Source organism: Ictidomys tridecemlineatus, chromosome 2 (assembly GCF_052094955.1).
Source record: "Ictidomys tridecemlineatus isolate mIctTri1 chromosome 2, mIctTri1.hap1, whole genome shotgun sequence".
NCBI classification, from domain to species: Eukaryota; Metazoa; Chordata; class Mammalia; order Rodentia; family Sciuridae; genus Ictidomys; species Ictidomys tridecemlineatus.
Genome location: NC_135478.1, coordinates 174,175,813 through 174,194,657, shown reverse-complemented (window position 1 = coordinate 174,194,657; position 18,845 = coordinate 174,175,813). Strand labels below are relative to the sequence as shown.

General features: G+C 35.2%; 3 protein-coding genes across 6 annotated transcripts in view; 1 reads left to right on the top strand and 2 right to left on the bottom strand.

The window, feature by feature from the left end:
- Nucleotides 1–17: 17 nt before the first annotated feature.
- Psmc2 (proteasome 26S subunit, ATPase 2) lies at nt 18–17,043 on the bottom strand. The gene is made up of 12 exons (XM_005319466.5): nt 16,903–17,043; nt 11,575–11,612; nt 10,822–10,903; nt 10,023–10,122; nt 5,696–5,827; nt 5,029–5,101; nt 4,523–4,618; nt 3,529–3,693; nt 2,451–2,538; nt 543–745; nt 342–438; nt 18–257 (listed from the first exon to the last, which is right to left on the bottom strand). The coding sequence occupies exons 1-12, from the start codon at nt 16,970–16,972 to the stop codon at nt 100–102; spliced, it is 1,302 nt and encodes a 433-aa protein (XP_005319523.1). The 5' UTR covers nt 16,973–17,043; the 3' UTR covers nt 18–99.
- Pmpcb (peptidase, mitochondrial processing subunit beta) overlaps nt 16,934–18,845 on the bottom strand; it is a 42,668-nt gene continuing 40,756 nt past the window's right edge. For all 4 annotated transcript variants that reach the window (XR_013435162.1, XR_013435163.1, XR_013435161.1 and 1 more), the window contains 2 exons: nt 17,339–17,407; nt 16,934–17,101 (listed from right to left, as the gene is read on the bottom strand). Coding sequence is in view for 1 of the 4 variants with exons in the window: in XM_078040195.1 (XP_077896321.1) it covers nt 17,348–17,407 (60 nt within the window). In the remaining 3 variants the exon portion in view is untranslated. The remainder of the gene's footprint in view (nt 17,102–17,338; nt 17,408–18,845) is intronic.
- Nucleotides 17,995–18,845, top strand: part of Dnajc2 (DnaJ heat shock protein family (Hsp40) member C2) — a 29,751-nt gene continuing 28,900 nt past the window's right edge. The window contains exon 1 of the mRNA XM_005319468.5: nt 17,995–18,670. Within this exon, the coding sequence (XP_005319525.1) occupies nt 18,607–18,670 (64 nt within the window). The 5' untranslated portion in view covers nt 17,995–18,606. The remainder of the gene's footprint in view (nt 18,671–18,845) is intronic.

Here is an 18,845-nt window from a genome sequence, read left to right as displayed (position 1 = left end):
ATCTGGGGAAAAGCATACAATTTTTGAACCATTTATTTTTTTTGTGAGGTGGTACTAACAAGATTCTAACTGAAGTTGTCATTTGAAAGCCTTTGAGGCTCAGTTGTATGTCATATAGCGAGGAGTAGCACTGAATTTGGCATAAGACTTAATGACCTTATTTACAGCTTCCAAGAAATCCTTCTCAGTAGCAATTTTTCGCCGTGCTCGGATTGCAAACATACCAGCTTCTGTGCAGACACTTCTAATCTCGGCACCTGTTAAACAAAAAGAAAAAAAACGCTTAATTATAGTAGCCCAAACAGACAGACTGGCAAAATAAACAACACCTTTTCTCTTACCAGTGCTATTTGGACATAGTCGTGCTAACAATTCAAATCTGATATCTCTTTCAACACTCATTGAACGAGCATGAATCTTAAAGATGTGAGTCCGACCCTAAAAATGAAGGAATCGACAAGTATTAAAATGCGGGGGGGGGGGGGGGGGACCACAGAAAAAAAATCAAGAATTCCTTTTCTAAAATGAAATCATTTTCTTACCTCTAAATCAGGTAAGCTAAATTCAATCTTTCTATCCAATCTCCCTGGCCTCATCAGTGCTGGGTCCAGAGTATCAGGTCTATTGGTGGCCATCAGCACTTTAATGTTGCCTCGAGGATCAAAACCATCCAGCTGATTAATCAGTTCTAACATTGTTCTCTGTACTTCATTGTCACCTCCAGCACCATCATCAAACCGAGCCCCTAAGAAAACAAGAGAAAAACATTTCATGTCCACCAAGAGAACCAAGAGTAGCACTACTTAATGGTACTGTCAATCTCAGCTCAAATTACCTCTAGCACAAATGCACATCTTACTTTGAAGCAAATCAGGTACACAAAACTAATTAGAAAGTGAATCTTTGCTTTTAAAAGAATTCACCACAGATTTACTTAACATTGTCTCCTTTAAAGTTTAATTATAATTAATTTAGGTAGTGGGAATTATGCAGGGGCACTTTACCACAGAGATACATCACCAGTACCAGTACCTTTTTTTTTTTTTTTTTTTTTTAATTTTAAGATAGGGTCTCGCTAAGTTGTTGAGTCTCCTGGAACTTGTGTATTCTTGCCTCACTGCTTGAGTAGCTGGAATTAAAGGGGTGCACCATCATGCTTGGCTCCTTTATACTATTTTGAAGACCTTTAAGGAATTTTGTTTATAAATCACTTAACCACCTCTATTGTTTGATACTTGGTTAAGGCAACTATCATGGTTAAGCACTATCATGGATGTTTGACTATATGCAGGAAATTATCATACTATTTTAATTTTCTCAAAATTTTCCTTTAAAATGTCTAAATCCATAATATAATAAACCACAGCAGTTTATTATGAAGCTGAACGATATATGAAAATACTCTAGGTTCATGTCTTATTTCAACCAGAATAGCAAAAAAGGGGGAAAAAAACCAGCCTGCAAATATACTTTTTTTACTTATAAGTTATATAAATGCATATTATTAATGTATACATTAATAAAACACCAAAAATGGACATTTAAATAAAGATTAAAAATACAAAAGGAAGTTTTAGTGTTTGCTTCCTATACCCTATATAAAACAATGTTTTTCTACACAATCTACTTTGGAAACCAGAGCCTCAAAGTACCCTGACATTATAAGGTTTGTTATAGATGATATTAGAATAGAACATTACATCATTACACTGCAGCCAAATAATGGCCTTTGAAAACATTAGTGGCACAATGTCCAAACCCAACAATGCCCATGCAATCTAAAACCACCTAACATCATTACCCAAATAGTTCAAGTCATTTTTGTCATTCAGTTTATTAAATAACAATTAACTACATGGAAATGTGATACTTCTCCAGCCACTAAGGAGTATTAAAGACTACAACAACAGTCAATGCCTATAGGAGAGTTGAGTGTTTTCAAAGTCTATCACATTCATTACTTAATTTTAACCTCTCAAAAACCCATAAGGCAGGAATTATCATTTCCTTTATAATTTGAGCAAACTGGAGCTTGAAGCTTAGTAAGTTACCTAGACTACTAATACTGTTATCTCATCAAATCTATGAAGCTAACTTATGTAAACTAAAATAATCACCACCAATCAAATTATAACAAAGAGCTTTCACATTAAGAGACAACTCATCTCAATGTAGGAGTTATTAATGCAAGTGCAGAAATATGTGTCACAATAATGATACGGTACAAAAATAAAGGTTTTGAAAAATGTCAATGCTATATAGTATTTCTTTTTTCCTTTATGGTTTAGCCCTACTCTTCAGTAGATCTGTGGTTTAAAGGTCCCAGAGCTCATAAAGGAGTCAGAATTAAAATTTTGCACAAGATGAACATAATAGAACTTTAACACATATCACTTTAGAGCTCTTATGAACTCCAATCCTAAAGAAGTTCTTTAAAATACCATTCATACCTCCAATGGCATCGATTTCATCAAAGAAGATAAGGCAGGCTTTTTTTGTTCTGGCCATTTCAAAAAGCTCACGAACCATTCGAGCCCCCTAAAGAGAAAAACTAATTTATTAATTCAGAGTTGGTTTTTAAATCTTTTAACATAAAAGTACAAAGTTATGTTTTAAAAGTTTCACTACTTAAACTCTTAAAGAGTATTCTCAACCATCTTTACCTAAATCTTTTTAAAGATTGAAGTTTGCAACTACTAACATCAAATTGATCTTGTTAGCCTCAAAACAATATTATTTTTTCATGATTCTGTTAAATAATACTAACTTAAGGAAATAAAAGCATCTGCTCTATCACTTGGAATTGCTAATTATCAAATTTGATTTATGAACATGGATCAGAAAATCAAAGTATATCTCTACTTGTGTGGCTCCTTTTCTAATTCTTATTTCAAGTATACTTATCATTCTTAGGTTTCATAGTCCTAGTTAGTGCCTAAATATATAGAGGTGCGCATATATATATATATATATATATATACACATACATACATACATACATATAGGCAATTGATGTTCTCCTTTTCTCATTAGACCATAAAACACTGTCCCTGAAATAAAATTTTATTCACCAAGCATTTCTGGGTCATTTATCTCACAAACCATATTTGTATAATGTGCAATCCTTGTACCAGGGATTGAACCCAGGGACGTTTAATCACTGAACCACATCCCCAAGTCATTTTATTTTTTATTGTATAACAGGATCTCAATAAGCTATTGAGGGCCTTGCTAACTTATTGAGTTTGACCATGAATTCACGATCATTCTGCCTCAGCCTCCCAAGTCACTGGGATTACAGGGGTACACCACTGCACCTGGGCGTCTTTGTCAAATTATAAATAGTTGTCTTTTTCCAAATGACCACAAGTGAAGGTTTCTGACTTCTGGATTTCTCAATCACCAATTACAATCACACTCAAGAAATTTTAGGCCTCAATCCCTCATAATAAAATGTGAATTACTATTTTAATTTCATTCATCTTCAACAGACTTATATATTCTTTGATTTTGATGAATTTACTTTACCTCTCCAACGTATTTCTGTACAAGTTCGGATCCAATAACTCGAATGAAGCAAGCATCAGTCCTATTAGCAACTGCCCTGGCACAGAGTGTCTTGCCTGTGCCTGGGGGACCAAACAGCAGCACACCCTTGGGAGGCTCAATGCCAAGGTTAACAAACCTCTCTGGCTGTTGACAGAGACAGAATTTTTTCATTTATCATTTCTGTATAATAAAAATAAGACTATGTCTACATCAATATTAGGCCCATAATTTATAATTTGATATAAATAAGAAATATTACTTTACCTATAAGATGTAAAATAGACTCATCAATATTTAAGGCTGAATTTTTGTTGTTGTTGCTGTTTTGGGGGTAATTGTAGATGGAGAGCATGCCTTTATTTTTGTTTTGTTTCATTTTTATGTGGTGGCAAGGATCAAACCCAGTGCCTCACACATGCTAGGCAAGCACTCTGCCACCGAATGACATCCCCAGCCCATCCTGAATGGTTTTTAAAGGTGCTTTATGAACTTTTATAAACAGTTATGAACAAAATATTTTTTTTTCCTTAAGAAAAATTAGTGTTTAAAGAATGAAAGTATTATCTGGTATTTAATACCTAATTTTTCATGATCTAAGTTTAATTTTTTTCCTCTTGATGTCATTAGTATACGTAGTTTCTTCTATAATTAACCTATAACATATTTAACCTAGTGCTAGAGGTAACATCTCAATTTCCTTTACTGATCTAAATAGTAGGTCTTTCTTTTTTTAAATACAAATTAATCATTTCATCCTTTTTGTTCGTTTTGTTTCATTTTTATGTGATACTAAGGATCGAACCCAGTGCCTCACATACTGTAACTTACCTCCCCACCCTTTCAAAAATTTTCATTCAGGAAAATATTAACCTTAACAGCTTTCTAATATGTAACCAATTTTAGTGCTCAATACACAAAAGATTATTACATCTTTCTAACACAAAAATGTGAATGCAATACTGAAATTACTTACATGAAGTAGTGGGGTTTCAACCACTTCTCTCAATTTCTCGATCTGTTCCTTACAACCACCAACATCACTGTAAGTGACATCAGGTTTTTCCTCTACCTAAGAGAGCAATAACATTGCTTCATAAATAATTACTGACTTTTGATTAACTAGTCCAGTACAGTAGACTCAATATCATAAAAGAAAAATCAGACTTATAAATAAGAATTTTAATAAAAATGAAGTACATTGCCCAGTGTCCTAGAATTATTTGCTCTATACATACATTTTTACTGATACTGATTTTTTAAAAATTTTTAGTTATAGGTGGACACAATATATTTATGACATTAATAAGTAAGACAAACAAGTAAAATAAAGGTTGATAAGGACTATCTCATCTGAAAAATTATTTTTAAATTTTTGGCAATTTTTTGATACATGCCTATATACTTAAATTTTGGGAATAATGAATTCAATTGTATTAGAAGCCATGCCAACCAATTCTTTTCCCTCCCAGAGTTTCTTACCTGCATCATGGTAACTGTTGGGTCAATCTTAGGAGGCAGTGGAATGTGGATTTGATACTTATTTCTGTCCACACTAAGGAGGTAAAAACATACTCACTAACATATTCTTTAAGCTTTCTAAGGGCCTTTATGTTTAGTCTTTAATCCTCAAACCATACTTTAAGCAAGCAAGAGAAACACAGTTATGCAAAGAGAAACATTAAAACTTAGGACACTAAAACACCAGCCTGACATGGCAAACAACCTACACAAATGCAATGAAACCCTAGACCCAAAGGGGAAGGGGAAATTTTACAAAATTTACTGAGTGGTTTATTATGTATTCTGTAGACATTACCTCAATCCTTGTAACTCTCTTTAAGCAAGTACTTCCTCTACTTATACCATGTTACCTACCTTAAATGGACCAGTAAATTCAACTGTAAAAATTATGTACTTGCTTTATGACATTTGAAACCACACAGAAAAAGCAAAAGTTAAGAGTGGGAAGCAGGAAAGATGATAGGAAGTTAGGGAGTAGATGGATGGAAAAGAAAGGCTGTTCAACTGTACTATATTATTATTAATACATGGCACTGTATTCATTCATTCATATCAAAGCCAAGGTATGAATGTGACCTGATGTCTTTAATAAAAGAAGCGTATTTATTGTAAATAGAAATCTTACCCAACTCTCATCCCTTCTTCAATGTCAGTAGGTGCCACCTGATCACTGAGGTCTACCACAAACTTGGCAAACTGCTTCACATTGATAATGTATTTTGGGTCCTCTGAATCAGCATTAATTATCTTTGTACACCTAACACAGCAAAAGGCTTGATTAGAGTATGAAATCTAAACCACTAATAATGAATTCAAGTAACTAGATTATCAGGACATGTAGGACACTAATGAGCAAGTATAAAGTTGAACTGAACTGTAGAAACTGGGCCACTGTTAAAGATTCCATTCTATGCTCAGCCCCAAGGATCCACTCAATTTTAGCCAGGCAATCAAATTTTCAAATGATCATACCCCTGGAAAATTAAATCCAAACATTTTATTAGGAAGTTCTCAAATTTCTTGATTTTTTTTCCTATTTATTATTAGGGATACCCCTTTATATCTTGATTTCCTTCTTTTTTTTTTAAAGAGAGAGAATTTTTTTTTTAATATTTATTTTTTAGTTTTTGGCAGACACAACATCTTTGTTTGTATGTGGTGCTGAGGATTGAACCTGGGCCGCACACATGCCAGGCGAGCGTGCTACTGCTTGAGCCACACCCCCAGCCCGATTTCCTTCTTATTTTTCCTAAAAAGACAGTCATATTATCTTATGTCAAATTCAATAGTAAATGTGTTTTCATTTTTTCATGAGTTTTTTCTTTAAATACATTTTTACTGCTACTGATTCTTAAAAAATTTTTAGTTATAGGTGGACACAATATCTTTATTTTATTTTTATGTGGTGCTGAGGATCGAACCCAGTGCCTCACGCACTGAGAAAACAGCTATCTTAGTCAGAAAAAAGTTAAGCTAGCAACCTACCTCACATCATATTAAAAAAACTAAAACAGGACTGGGATTGTGGCTCTGCAATACAGTGCTCGCCTGGCGTGTGTGAGGCCCTGGATTCGATCCTCAGCATCATGTAAAAATAAAGATAGATATGTGTCCAATTACAACTAAAAAATAAATATTAAAAAAACTAAAACAACAAAGACCTCCGAGGACCTGTGGTTGAACACAAAAATTCAATGCAAGCATCCATTTTTTTTCCTCTTTAAACATAATGCCACTAGAACCAGAAAGGAATTTTTAAAAGGGAATAAACAGGTCTGGGGTTCTGGCTCAGCGGTAAGGCACTTGCCTAGCATGTGCAAGGCACTGGGTTCCATCCTCAGCAGCACATAAAAATAAAGAAATAAAATAAAGGTACTGTGTCCAACTACAACTTAAAAAAAAAAAAAAAAGAAAAAGAAAAAGGAAAAAAAGGGAAATAAACACATATTAAAGAGACCATACACAACTAAATTTTGGAAAGAAGAAAACAGATGCACATGTGGTAAATGAGAGAAGAATCAAGAAAAATTGAATCCTAAAGGAAAATGAAGAAGGCAGACATCTTCCTTGATTAGGTCAAATTCAGCAAAGGCTCAGGGACCAGATAGGATGTAGGTGAAGGCAGAAGATGTGGCCTGTACTTCCCTTGAATAGACAAAAGATTACCTCTACTCTCTAGAGTAGAGATCAGCCAATTACTTGTGGGCCAAATCCCGCTTGTTTTTAAACATGAATGTCTACAATTAGTTTGTTTTCTCTCTGATTATATCAATTTAAGTGGGGTAGGGAGGGAGAGCATGGGAGGAAGATTATTTCTAGATAGGGAAAAGGGGTGGGAGGGAAAGGGAGAGGGAAGGGGAATAGCAAGGATGGTGGAAGGTGATAGTCATCATTAGATGATGTCTGCCTTCTTCATTTTCCTTTAGGATTCAATTTTTCTTGATTCTTCTCTCATTTACCACATGTGCATCATTTTTTAGTTGTAGTTGGACACATCAAAACACATGTATGAAGATTTGAATTTGGTGTCAACATAGCTTATATACAGAGATATGATAAGTGGTATATATGTGTATAAGAATTGTAATGCAAAAAAAGAGTACATATATGTATAATGGCATAATTTGGCGTGAACATAATTTTATACAGAGTTATGAAAAACTATGCTGTAAATGGGTAATAATGAGTGTAATGCATTCCACTATTGTCATGTATGTAAAAATAAAAATAAATAAATAAGTCAAAGATATTTACCATTTGGCCCTTTATGAAAAGTTTGTTAAACGCTGTTCTGTAGAAAGTAAAATGGGGTAGCAAGGAATGCCAGAGGAAGGCTTGGGTAAATTTATTGAAAATGAGAAGTTGGGGGTGGGCAATAAAGCAGGTCAGAAAGTGCTAGGAAATACTCAAGGAAGAGGAAGCTGAGAAAACACCTGATGGATCTATGCATCTGAAGAACAATTTAGACAATTAAAAAAAAACCTCAAAAGTTAGTAAAGTATATAGAAAACCAGGCAAATGGGAAACAAGTTGATTCTAACAGGGATAACAAAAAGTGGTATAAGAAAGGAAAAAGTAATCATAGTTTACTACTTGGCTCCTTGTGAATAGAGTTTACTTGGATATAATTATATAAACATTGAAAACTTACCTAATCAAAATTACAAAACAGTAATTATATTGGGAGGAAATGGCGATAGGAAGGGTACACCTTTAGGATGAAGGGGGAGGAAACAAACCCCAAACCCAAACAAAATCCTTATCTTCCATGGTAGGAGGCCAAGACCTAATACCTAAATTTAAAAAAGAAAAAACTGACATATAGAATCTAGAATACACAAAGAGTAAATGTGCTCATTAGAACCTGAAGGTAGAAAACAAAATAATCAGCTGAAAAAAGTGAAAATGAACATCTCTAGAAATTGGAAAATACAGCTATTATTACATAACTATTAAGTTTTTTAAATGAGATAAAACAAAAATCAATGAGTAAACGAAAAGATGGAGAAAGAGATACAAGGAGGGTAGAAGAAGGAAAAAAAACAACTTTTAGCTGTATTAAAGAAATAAGAATCAAAATAAAATTTTAAAACATTAGAGAATATGTGTGTAGCCTTGGATTGGAGTGGGTTTTCCTAAGAAATATCAACATCCAAGAGGGACAATGAAAGTACTGATTTATTTTACCTTCTAAAAATTTAAAACATTCATACAGCAATATACCAAAAAGTTAAAAGTGACACACTTTGAAAAATGTAACATATTTAAGATTAATATGTACAATATATGAATGTTTCTAAAATCTAATAAGAACCCAATAGAGCAAAACATGTCAAAGAAATACAGATGTTTAATAAGAAGTACTAGTAATCAGTGCAATACAAAATAAAATGAAAAATTTCTATAAAACTGGCAAAAATCTATCAGGCAAATAGGCATTTGACTCAAACCTTCTTAGTAAGTAAAGAGTATAAACCTGTTAAACCACTTGGCTTCACAGATTTTCAAAACTGTAAATGACTCTGACCCCATAAATCACTTCTAGTAAACTAACCTATAGAAATGTATGCATGTGGGCTGGGGATGTGGCTCAAGTGGTAACTCGCTCATCTGGCATGCGCAGGGTGCTGGGTTCGATCCTCAGCACCACATAAAAATAAAGATGTTGTGTCAACCAAAAAAAAAAAACCTAAAAAATAAACATTAAAAAATTCTCTCTCTCTTAAAAAAAGAAAAAAGAAAAAAAAGAAATGTATGCATGTACACAGAGAAATGTTTAATTAGGGCACTATGTATAACAAAATTACAAATTTCTTGCTTGTATCAACAGATTATTTCTTTTTTCCCTTTTTAAAAAAATTAAAGAAGTAAATGTTAAAGATATGTAATGCCTATGTTAAAGATAACGAAAGATTTCCAAACCAGAGTAGTTATGTCTTAAAAAACCTTCCACGTGTTTCTCTACATGCTGATACACACATAAAGATATGCAGAGGAATAGGAGGACCAAACTCTTTTCAGTAGTTACATTTAAGGAAGAGGCAATCAGAGAGCAAAGATGAGAAGGGAGGTTTTAATAATAAGCTCTGCATATTTCTGTATCATTTTAATCTTTTACTTATGACGTTATATCTTTTTGAATAATTGCATAAAATTTTACCTCCAGATACTTTTGTAGAAAGTTTTCATTTATACAGAATTTGAAATAAAAATTCCCTATAAACTATTGCATTATCCCTAAGTCTAAAAAGTGCTTGAAAATACAGGCTGGAGTTGTGGCTCAGAGGTAGAGCACTCACCTAGCATGCATGAGGCACTAAGGATCTATCCTAAGTACCACATAAAAAATAAATTTTAAAAAAAGGTATTATGTCCAACTACAACCAAAAAATTAATATTTTAAAAAAGAAAATACTAGATAACAATAAATTTCCACAGAAAATTGTGTATACCTTGCAACCTGTAAAGGCTGTTCACTCTGGAGAGTTTGCTTGTCTGCAGCCAAGTCCCAGAGTGCTGGTGGGGCCAGGCCAGTGTCAGATTCTTTAATACCTACAGAGAGAAAAACAACAAAATTTACCAAAATGTAATACATTATCCTAACATAAGCTTTCTCAATCTTAGCACTATTGGCATGTTATGGGGACTGTCCTATATGTTGTATGATGTTCAGCATCATGTTTGGCCTCTAGCCACTAGATGTCACTAATATTGCCTTCCCCCAAGTCATAAGAATCAAGACGGTTTCCAGACATTGTCAAAGGCCTGAGGGGCAAAATCACCCAACTTGAAAAATCACTGCCCTAAAGTAATTATCAAACCAAAAAATTTAATGAAATACTTGACATCTTTCATGTAGGTCAAATAATGTAAAACTTTACTGCTAAAGTTCCCAAAAAGAAAAGTTTCCACTACCAGGCAATAATCTGCTTACTCCAGCAATACTATGTGAAATAATGTTTTTATTCAAAATTTTATTTGCTGCGTTTGTTGGAGTTTACTAAATAAGGCCTTCATCAATAGAAACATCACTTGCTTAGAGGACGATGATGTTTTTTAATACATAAGCATTAAGCCTTGTAAAAAAGCAGTGAAAGAGACTGTTAAGTAAGATCCAATTTCTTAACAGAGGAAGAATAATAATTTCTTTTAAAACTTATAATTTATGAAAGATTAAAATTTGCATTTAAACTCTTACTATAATTAACACATTACATTTAAAGAGAGGAAATGGGATTAAAAAATACATACCAGTGAGCTCATTAATTTTCTTAAGAAGTTGTTGAATGTCATCCTCAACCTGCTTAATCTGCCTGGAATAAGTACTCTGACCCTGGGTGATGAAGATCAGTATAATTAGAACATCCAGATATCAACAATTTACTAAACAACAGATAAAAATTTTTAACAATTACAATCTTATTAGTATTTATTGTCCCAAAGCCCATGAAGTGAAACACAGAGTGTGTACCATTTTCAGAAGTATTCCTAAGTCAATTACTTTTCCCCAGACCATTTGCCATTATGCAAGATAACAAATAAAAATAAATCTGTTTCTATGCATTTAAACTTTCCATTTCAAGGGCCGGGGATATAGCCCAGCAGTAGAGTGCTTGCCTAAGCAGACATGAAGCCCTGGGTTCAACTCCCAGCACCATAAAATAAACAAACAAATACATAATAATAATTAAAAAAAACATCTCTATCATTCATATCTCAGTTACATACATAATAAGTATAGTAAATATTTCTGTAAATTATTTCAAATATTTTCCCATGTAGTACCACACTTTAATTATGAAAAGCATAAAAAGTATGTATAAGCAGCTTAGATTGCTGAATGCGCTGATCTAGTCTAGACAGGCTTAGGTCATTAACTTTTCAGTGAAGATTACTGTGAACTACCTGACATTCTCCTCTAATTAGTATGGAAGAACAAAACCAAAACTTTTTTTTTATTTTAACATAAAACATTTACATTTTCTAGACATTTTAAGAACTTACGTAAGTTTTCAGCAAGGCAATGTCCCCCTCATCCAGAGCTAAAAGAAAAATGACAATAAATGAAATTCAAACAACTTTTCTGTTCAATTCAAATTGTTTTGAGTGCTAAAACTTGAGTAAAATTACAATGATATAAATCCAACCATCAAATAGTTCCTGGATTTAAGAAATGGCCTAATTATTGGGAAAATGAATAAGTAATTCATAATAAGTAGATGAATACATAGTATACATGATTAACATTTATGTACTTTATATAATATGTACCAAAACAACCATTAAGGATCTTTTTTTCCCATTAAGGATCTTGGTTGAATAAATTACACTATGTTATTACAATGAAATACAATGTAATCATTAAAAATTATAACAGTACAGTAGAAAGCTAAAAGAAGTACCATTTTAAGTAAAACAAGCAGGTTTTAAAAAAATACAAGACGTGCATATAATTTTTTATATAAAAATTCTTTAAAACACATATGAAGATTAGCCCTAACTGGTGTTCATCTAAATGTTAACAGTGGTTATCTGAAATTTCAGGTGATTTATAGTAAATCCCCATTAAATGGCAATTCTGCATTAATGAATGTGTGTAATCACTAAAATTATGTCTAAATCCCCCAATGTGCATTTGCAATCATTTGTGATCATGCACAGAATGCTCTCCTGTTTCAGCTCTTATACAGAAGACCACAGGATGGAGAAGGTGGGGCAACGCAATATAGTTCAAGAAACTTAGCCACCAGTTGGATGGGTTTGAATCCCAACTCTGGAATCTGCTAATGGGAACAGCATTAGGTAAGTCAATACTTTTGAACCTGTTTTCTCTTTTTTGTAAAATAAAAATAACAATCTAACAGGATAAGTCACTTTTAGTATCTAAGATTATACTCCATGTGAAATATGTATGTATTTCCCCTAGGAGCAATGGTTCAGTATTTCCTAGTTCCTATTTCCTAGAATTTATAAAACAAACCTACTATGAGTAACAAAAGTCAACTCTATATATTTCAAGAAAAAAACTTTTTTGAGCCTACAAGGACAAGCTATTTTCACAGGGCAGGATCCCACCTTCCCCAATAAGCATGAGTAAAAGTAAGAAAAACATGCAGGTTACTGCCAACTAGACCAATTTAACTGAAACATAGTATGGTTAGTGAGTAATTAAGTAGTTGGATGTTTGGGGCCCTGATGAAGTAGTTCAAGAATGCTAGAGTGAATTAAGACAGGACATGGCACATCTTGACATATAGGAACTGTACCTTAGGAAGAATTAGCTAACATATGGAGAACAAATTGGAGTATGTGAGGCCATTTGGAGGTCACAAGAGCCTGACATATGATGGTGGCAATGAAAAGAGAAATAAAGAGCTACATAAAAAGTCCTTGGAGGAGAAAAATGCAGCACATGGCAACTAAATGCCAGGAGCTAAGGAAGAGAAGAATCAAAATGATGCCCAGGCTTTGCACTGCATATCCCAGAGAAGGTGGTAACTTTTAAGAGAAATCATAAGAAAGACTGGATAGTCAAGGGTCTTGGATTAAAAAAAACAATGAAAACAGAGGGGAAAATCCAGTTCAGTTTCAATTTTCTTAAGTTTGCTGTATTACTCTACCTCTCAGAAGAGTTACCATGGCATCTGAAAGCTCTGTTTACAAGGTTAACCCTTGAATGGTATCTGAAAACATGAATTTTTGAGAGTGTTCCCACCATTTCCAGAACTGACAATGAGTAATAGTTCACTCTCTAAACCCTTTGTACAAACACAACTGCATTTCTTCGAAGAGTGTGAAATTTGGTATGTGGTAGGCAGATGGTGTCTACATGATCAGTCCCCAATAAAAAAACTGGGCAATGACTATCTAACAAATTTCCCTAGTTGGTAATATTTTATACACTGTCACAATTGTTACTGTGAAAATTAGGAGCACCTGTGTGAATCCACAAGCACAACGAACCTTTGAAATTTATCCTTGAACTTCACTCATGTCTCATTTTCCTTTTGTCTTTGCTGATTTTGTTTTGTATCCTTCTGCTATAAAAAATCAGAGTAATAAGGAAAATAGTATGCTAAGTCCTATGAGTCCACCTAATGATCATTTACTGAATCTGAGGACACAATCTTGGGAACTCCTAACACCAGTGTATCCCAAAGCAGCAACCTGGAAGGCAGACAGTAATCTGGCTCTATAATTCAGATACCAGTGTAGGAAGTAAAAAAGATTAGGGAATTACATTTGAGAGGCAGCAGTGCAAGATGAGAATGAAATCACCAGTAACAAAAATGCAGAGAAACCATGTGAGGACAGGGAGGATAAACAGAAAGATTCAATAAGAGAAACCAAAGGAGGCCCAAGTGTAACAATGTCAAAAACATCAAGATTAGGACTGAAAAAATAATAAAGGGTCTTGGATTAAAAAACCAATGATCAATTAGATTTACAGACACAGCAACCAAACTTCAGGAGGTTTAAAACTTAATAAGAGCTACGTGCAGTGACACAAGCATGTAATCCCAGCAACTTGGGAGGCTAAGGTAGGAGGATCACAAGTTCAAGGCTAGCCTGAAAACTCAGTGAGACCCTGTCTAAAATTAAAAAAAAAAAAAAAAAGAGCTGTGAATGTAGTTCAGTGGTTGAGCATCCCTGGTTTCAATTCCCAGAACCACCAAAAAAAAAAAAAAAAAAAAAAAAAAAAAAAGAAAGAAAAAAGGAGCAGTAGTGAAGAAATGGACTAGTGAGCATAATAGTAATAATAGCTGCCATTTATTGAAAAGTTCACTGACTACAGATAAATAAATGCCATAGATATAATACTTAATCCTATATAAACTTGTAAAGTGAATACAATTGTTTCCACATTATACATTAGAAAAACTGAATGTGACTCGTCCACTAAGTAAGAAGCAAAGTCAACATTCAAATCTTCATAACTCTCATGTCCACCCTTTCAGCCACTTTCAGATAAAAAAAGAAAATGGGTTGTAGCTTGAAAGGATAGATAGAAGAATAGAAAGATCTTTTCAAGGAAGGGCTGGGGTTACAGTTCAATGATAGTGTTCAATCCCCAGCACTCCATACATGGGCAAACACACACACACACACACAAAACAACAACAAAAACACTAATCTTCCCAATTGTGTGTGGTTTTAAGATAAAATTGATATTAGTATATTCACAGGAACAAAAGGAAAGCCCATAAGAAAACAAACAAAAGAGGTGGTAATTGATGAAACAAAATTCTAGAGGAGGAAGGGAAAGGGTCAGGAACAGATATGGGAAGGTTAAGACTTGACAGAAAATAACATCACATTTTGAGGCAGGACCAAAACAAAACATGGAAGATAATAGAAAAGTGAACAGTGCATTTTCAATCTTCTCAGCAGAGAGAAAAAAAATCATCAGCTAGGAAGACCGGGACTAACTGAAGACTTGAGAAATGTGTAAAAGATATGAAACAACCACAAAGTGAATGGGCATTAGTAATAGTTCTCAGTTGAGACCTGAAAGATTGAGTTTGAAGTAAATTCATCAATGAGATTTCTGTGACTTGTTGAACAACGTTGGCAGCCTATGAGCAGAGAAAAGACAAGAAACACTGAGACTTTCAGAATTAAACAGAGAAAAAAAAATGCAATGAGCAAAAATTCCGTATACTAAGTTACCACAAAAAAATAGGAACAGTCTGAGCAGGGAAGAATAAGATACCAGATCGAAACAGATCAAAAGTGAGGTCAGGTTAAGGTTCAGTGATAATGAAGACTGAAGAGCAAAAGGTTGTGAAGGAAAGAGAAATGTGAAGTTTAATAGAAATTAAGTAGCTTCTGTTAATAATAAAGTCTAACAGTATCAACTCCTTAGGTGGTTAAAGGGCAATGATAACAGAAATTGCCAGAATTGAGGTGATCAATGATCATCAACACAACCACTGAAAATACTCAAAATGATGCCACAGAATAGCAGGCCAGAACAACAAGGGGTTTGAGAATAAAACAACCTGGGGCTAGGCCTAAAAATGTCATGTATTTGTTAGATAACCTTGTAAAAACAATAAAATCTTAGTATTAGTTTCATCACCTGAAAAACAGAGATAACACCATTTTACCTTCAGTGTTTCTGTAAAGATCAAATAAGATACCGATTAAGAAACACCTGAATTTCAATATACATATTAGTTGTAACTATGTCCAAATTTGTTAATTTTACAAAACAACATAGAGAATCACATAGATCACTATGCATATCAAATAGCGAATTTCTGTGATTAGGTTTTCTCACAGGTACTTAGTACCTCTGAAATGTTCAGTCTTACAAGACTTTCAAGGAGACTAGAGTAGAATGAGGACAGAAAATGCTTTTTCTTTGGGAGGAGGGTGTAAATGGTGAAAAAGGGGTTCTAGTAAAAGTTGAAGTTACAAAAGGGAAGAGTAAGAGAAAAACATTTCAAAACACCATAACGACATTTTTCAATAGCTCAAAAGAAACAAATGGCAACACCACTTCTAGAATTTACATTACAACTTCACATGGAAGTTATATGAACAAGGTGCTTTATAATGGTGACCAGGGAAATCTAAATGTCATCAATGCCTTATTAAATATATTATCATACACCCATACGATGGAATACTGTATAGATGCAGAAAGACAAACAGCATTACAATGAAATTATTTCTAAAAATATATTTTAAAAAAGAAAGATGTTGAAGTCTGCAGATCATGATTTATTTATGTAAAAATAAAATAGAAAATAAAAAAGTAGAATTGTTTGTATAGAACACGTCTACAAGGCTACGTAAAATGTCAACATTAGCTGCTTCCATGGAGAAGCTGGTGGCTGGGGCCAAGGATGGGAGACTTCAAAATGCCTCTTTCCTAACTCTCGAATTTTGAAACTTGTGAATGCATTATCTAGTCAAATAAGTTGTTGTTATTTTAAAGACAATGTTGTCTCAGGATTCTGGCTACACAGTTATAGTACCAAATTGTCACACTTTGGGGGCCGTTGGCGGAGGTTCGATAAGAGGATGAGGTAACCAAACACCGCCAGGCGAGGGAATTTCTGCAGGCCTGTAAGGCCCTGCAGAGTGCGTAACATCTTCAATTCCCGTGAGATGGAAATTAATTAAAAATTTGACCAGCAACAGATGAATTCACAACTTGAAGCGGGAGGAGGACGAGAGAGAAGGCAGGCCCGGGATTGCCGCCCCGGTCTAAATTACTGGGTCAGAAAGGAACAGAACACCGAGCCAGGACGAGAATCTAGCTCCTCTCCAGTGCCAACGCTGGTCCCACCCAGCTCCGAGCTCATGCCTGTCTCAACTGACCTCGGATGGGCTTGTCGTCCTTCTCATCCTCTTTGGTTTTCCGCTGATCGGCACCGAGGTAATCCGGCATTTTTAGGATACGAGTGCCTCCCTTACTTTCTCAGTGATTACACAGCATCTTCCTCGCTTCCGGTGGTGCTTTCCCTTTCCCTTCCCCACCGGAAGTAGAACCGGCTCCTGGTGCCGGTTTGCTCTGCACCTGATGACGAGAACCTTGTAAGGAAACACGTTCTAGCCCCGGTCGTGGCTGGAGGAAAGCGTGCTTGTTAGAAGGAAACGATGGTCTATTCTGTCCCCTCGCTGTCTCTAGTCTCGTAAGATCCCGTAGCAGTAAATTCCAGGACCAACCCTGGCTCAGTCGATGAGTTTAAATCCCGAGTTAGTGTGGCCAGTTTGTGTAATGTGTTTAATCTCTGAATTTTAATTTCCTCCTTACCTCACAGGATTAGGAAGACGCCAGATCAAACAGTGTTTGCAAAATGCCTGGAACAAGTGATGGATAGATCTATAAACGAGAACAAAGAATATTTTTCTCATAGGGTATTAATATCCAAACTACAAAGAATTCCTCCAGCTCAATCAGAACAATTTTATTTTTAAGATGGGCAAAGAAAAAGGCAGGCAGGGAGGCAAAGAACTTGAGTCTACATTTCTCTTAAGAAGGTATATAAAGGACAGACTACATGAAAAGGTGCTCAACATAGCTGCTTAGGACAGGCAAATCAAAACCACCTCAAACCCATTAAAATGGTTACTATAAAAATTTTTTTAAGTAAGTTTGGCAACGATGGGGGGGATGGGGAGTGAAATTACTTATATCCGATAGGACTGTAGAATGGTGTGATAGCTTTGGAAAAGTTTGGGGGGGGGGTTGCACGTTTTGAATTTTTTTTTTTTAACCTCAGTCATAGAAGGACGCTTATAGTAGAAATACAATTGACTTTTAATATACTTCAAACAAACAAACAAAACCCAGAACCTTGTCATTGGAAATATCTTGAAATAAAAATTCATTCTGTTAGGACAGGATAAAAATAATGCTGGCCTTGAAATAGAATCTAACGCTAGAGGGTGTTTTTTTTTTTCTCCAAATGATTATTAAAAGAGATAATGCTGGTAAACGAATAATAGCATGACAAATTGCATCACAGGTATACGTACATAAGTGTATGTATTTGTACAAGTAGAGCTACTGGTAAAAAATAAAAATAAATCAGTGGTTAGGTTCAGGCTAATACATAAAGAAGGATCTTGAAAATTACAATCTAGAAGTAGCTGTTTTTACTGTGTGTTGTGTGTGTGTGTGTGTGTGTGTGTGAGAGAGAGAGAGAGAGAGAGAGAGAACATATGCAAATAACTTTTAAAAGTTATTTTCTACGGCTTGTAAAAATAATCCTTTCTACATGGGTACTAATAAGTCTAGGAACCGTCCTTTCGTGCGCCTTGGTCTCCAGCCGGATCTGAGTGGGTAGAGGAACTAGGTTGCCGCACACGTTGGCGCGGATGAGTGGGGGTGGGATTGGCGTCCACACCACGAAAGACCCATCCCGGAAGTGCTTGCTGCTCGTGTCCACGCGCCGGTTCCTGGGAGTCGTAGAGCCAAGGCGCGAGGCTCGGACGGGGAGGTAGAGCTGGAGGGAACGCAGAGGGCCTTCCGCCGGGGACGTGAGCCGCTGCGCCCGCGGGGCTAGCCCTAGCGCCATCATGCTGCTCCTGCCGAGCGCCGCGGACGGCCAGGGCACCGCCATCACCCACCCTCTGACCTCTGGTACGTGCCCACCAACTCCGGGTCCGTCCGGCTTCAGCCGCCCCTACCTCAGTTTTCTCTCTCGCAATCTTGTAATTTCTCTACCCTTGACCCCAGCATTTAGCTCCGGGTTCTGTGGAGCAGTCACAAGTGCCCTTTTGCTCCCTGCTTTAAAGTAATCCTGCTCTAGATTGGA

Bases quoted from the DNA above. Each gene is read 5' to 3' on its own strand.
- Psmc2 (XM_005319466.5), bottom strand. From the start codon at position 16,972: ATGCCGGATTACCTCGGTGCCGATCAGCGGAAAACCAAAGAGGATGAG. The intron at 5,102-5,695 runs GTAAGATTTCTA...TTACCTCCTTAG, and splicing joins GAAGAAGGGATGAGAGTTGG to TGTGGACAGAAATAAGTATC. The intron at 3,694-4,522 runs GTAAGTAATTTC...CTCTGTCAACAG, and splicing joins TTGAAACCCCACTACTTCAT to CCAGAGAGGTTTGTTAACCT.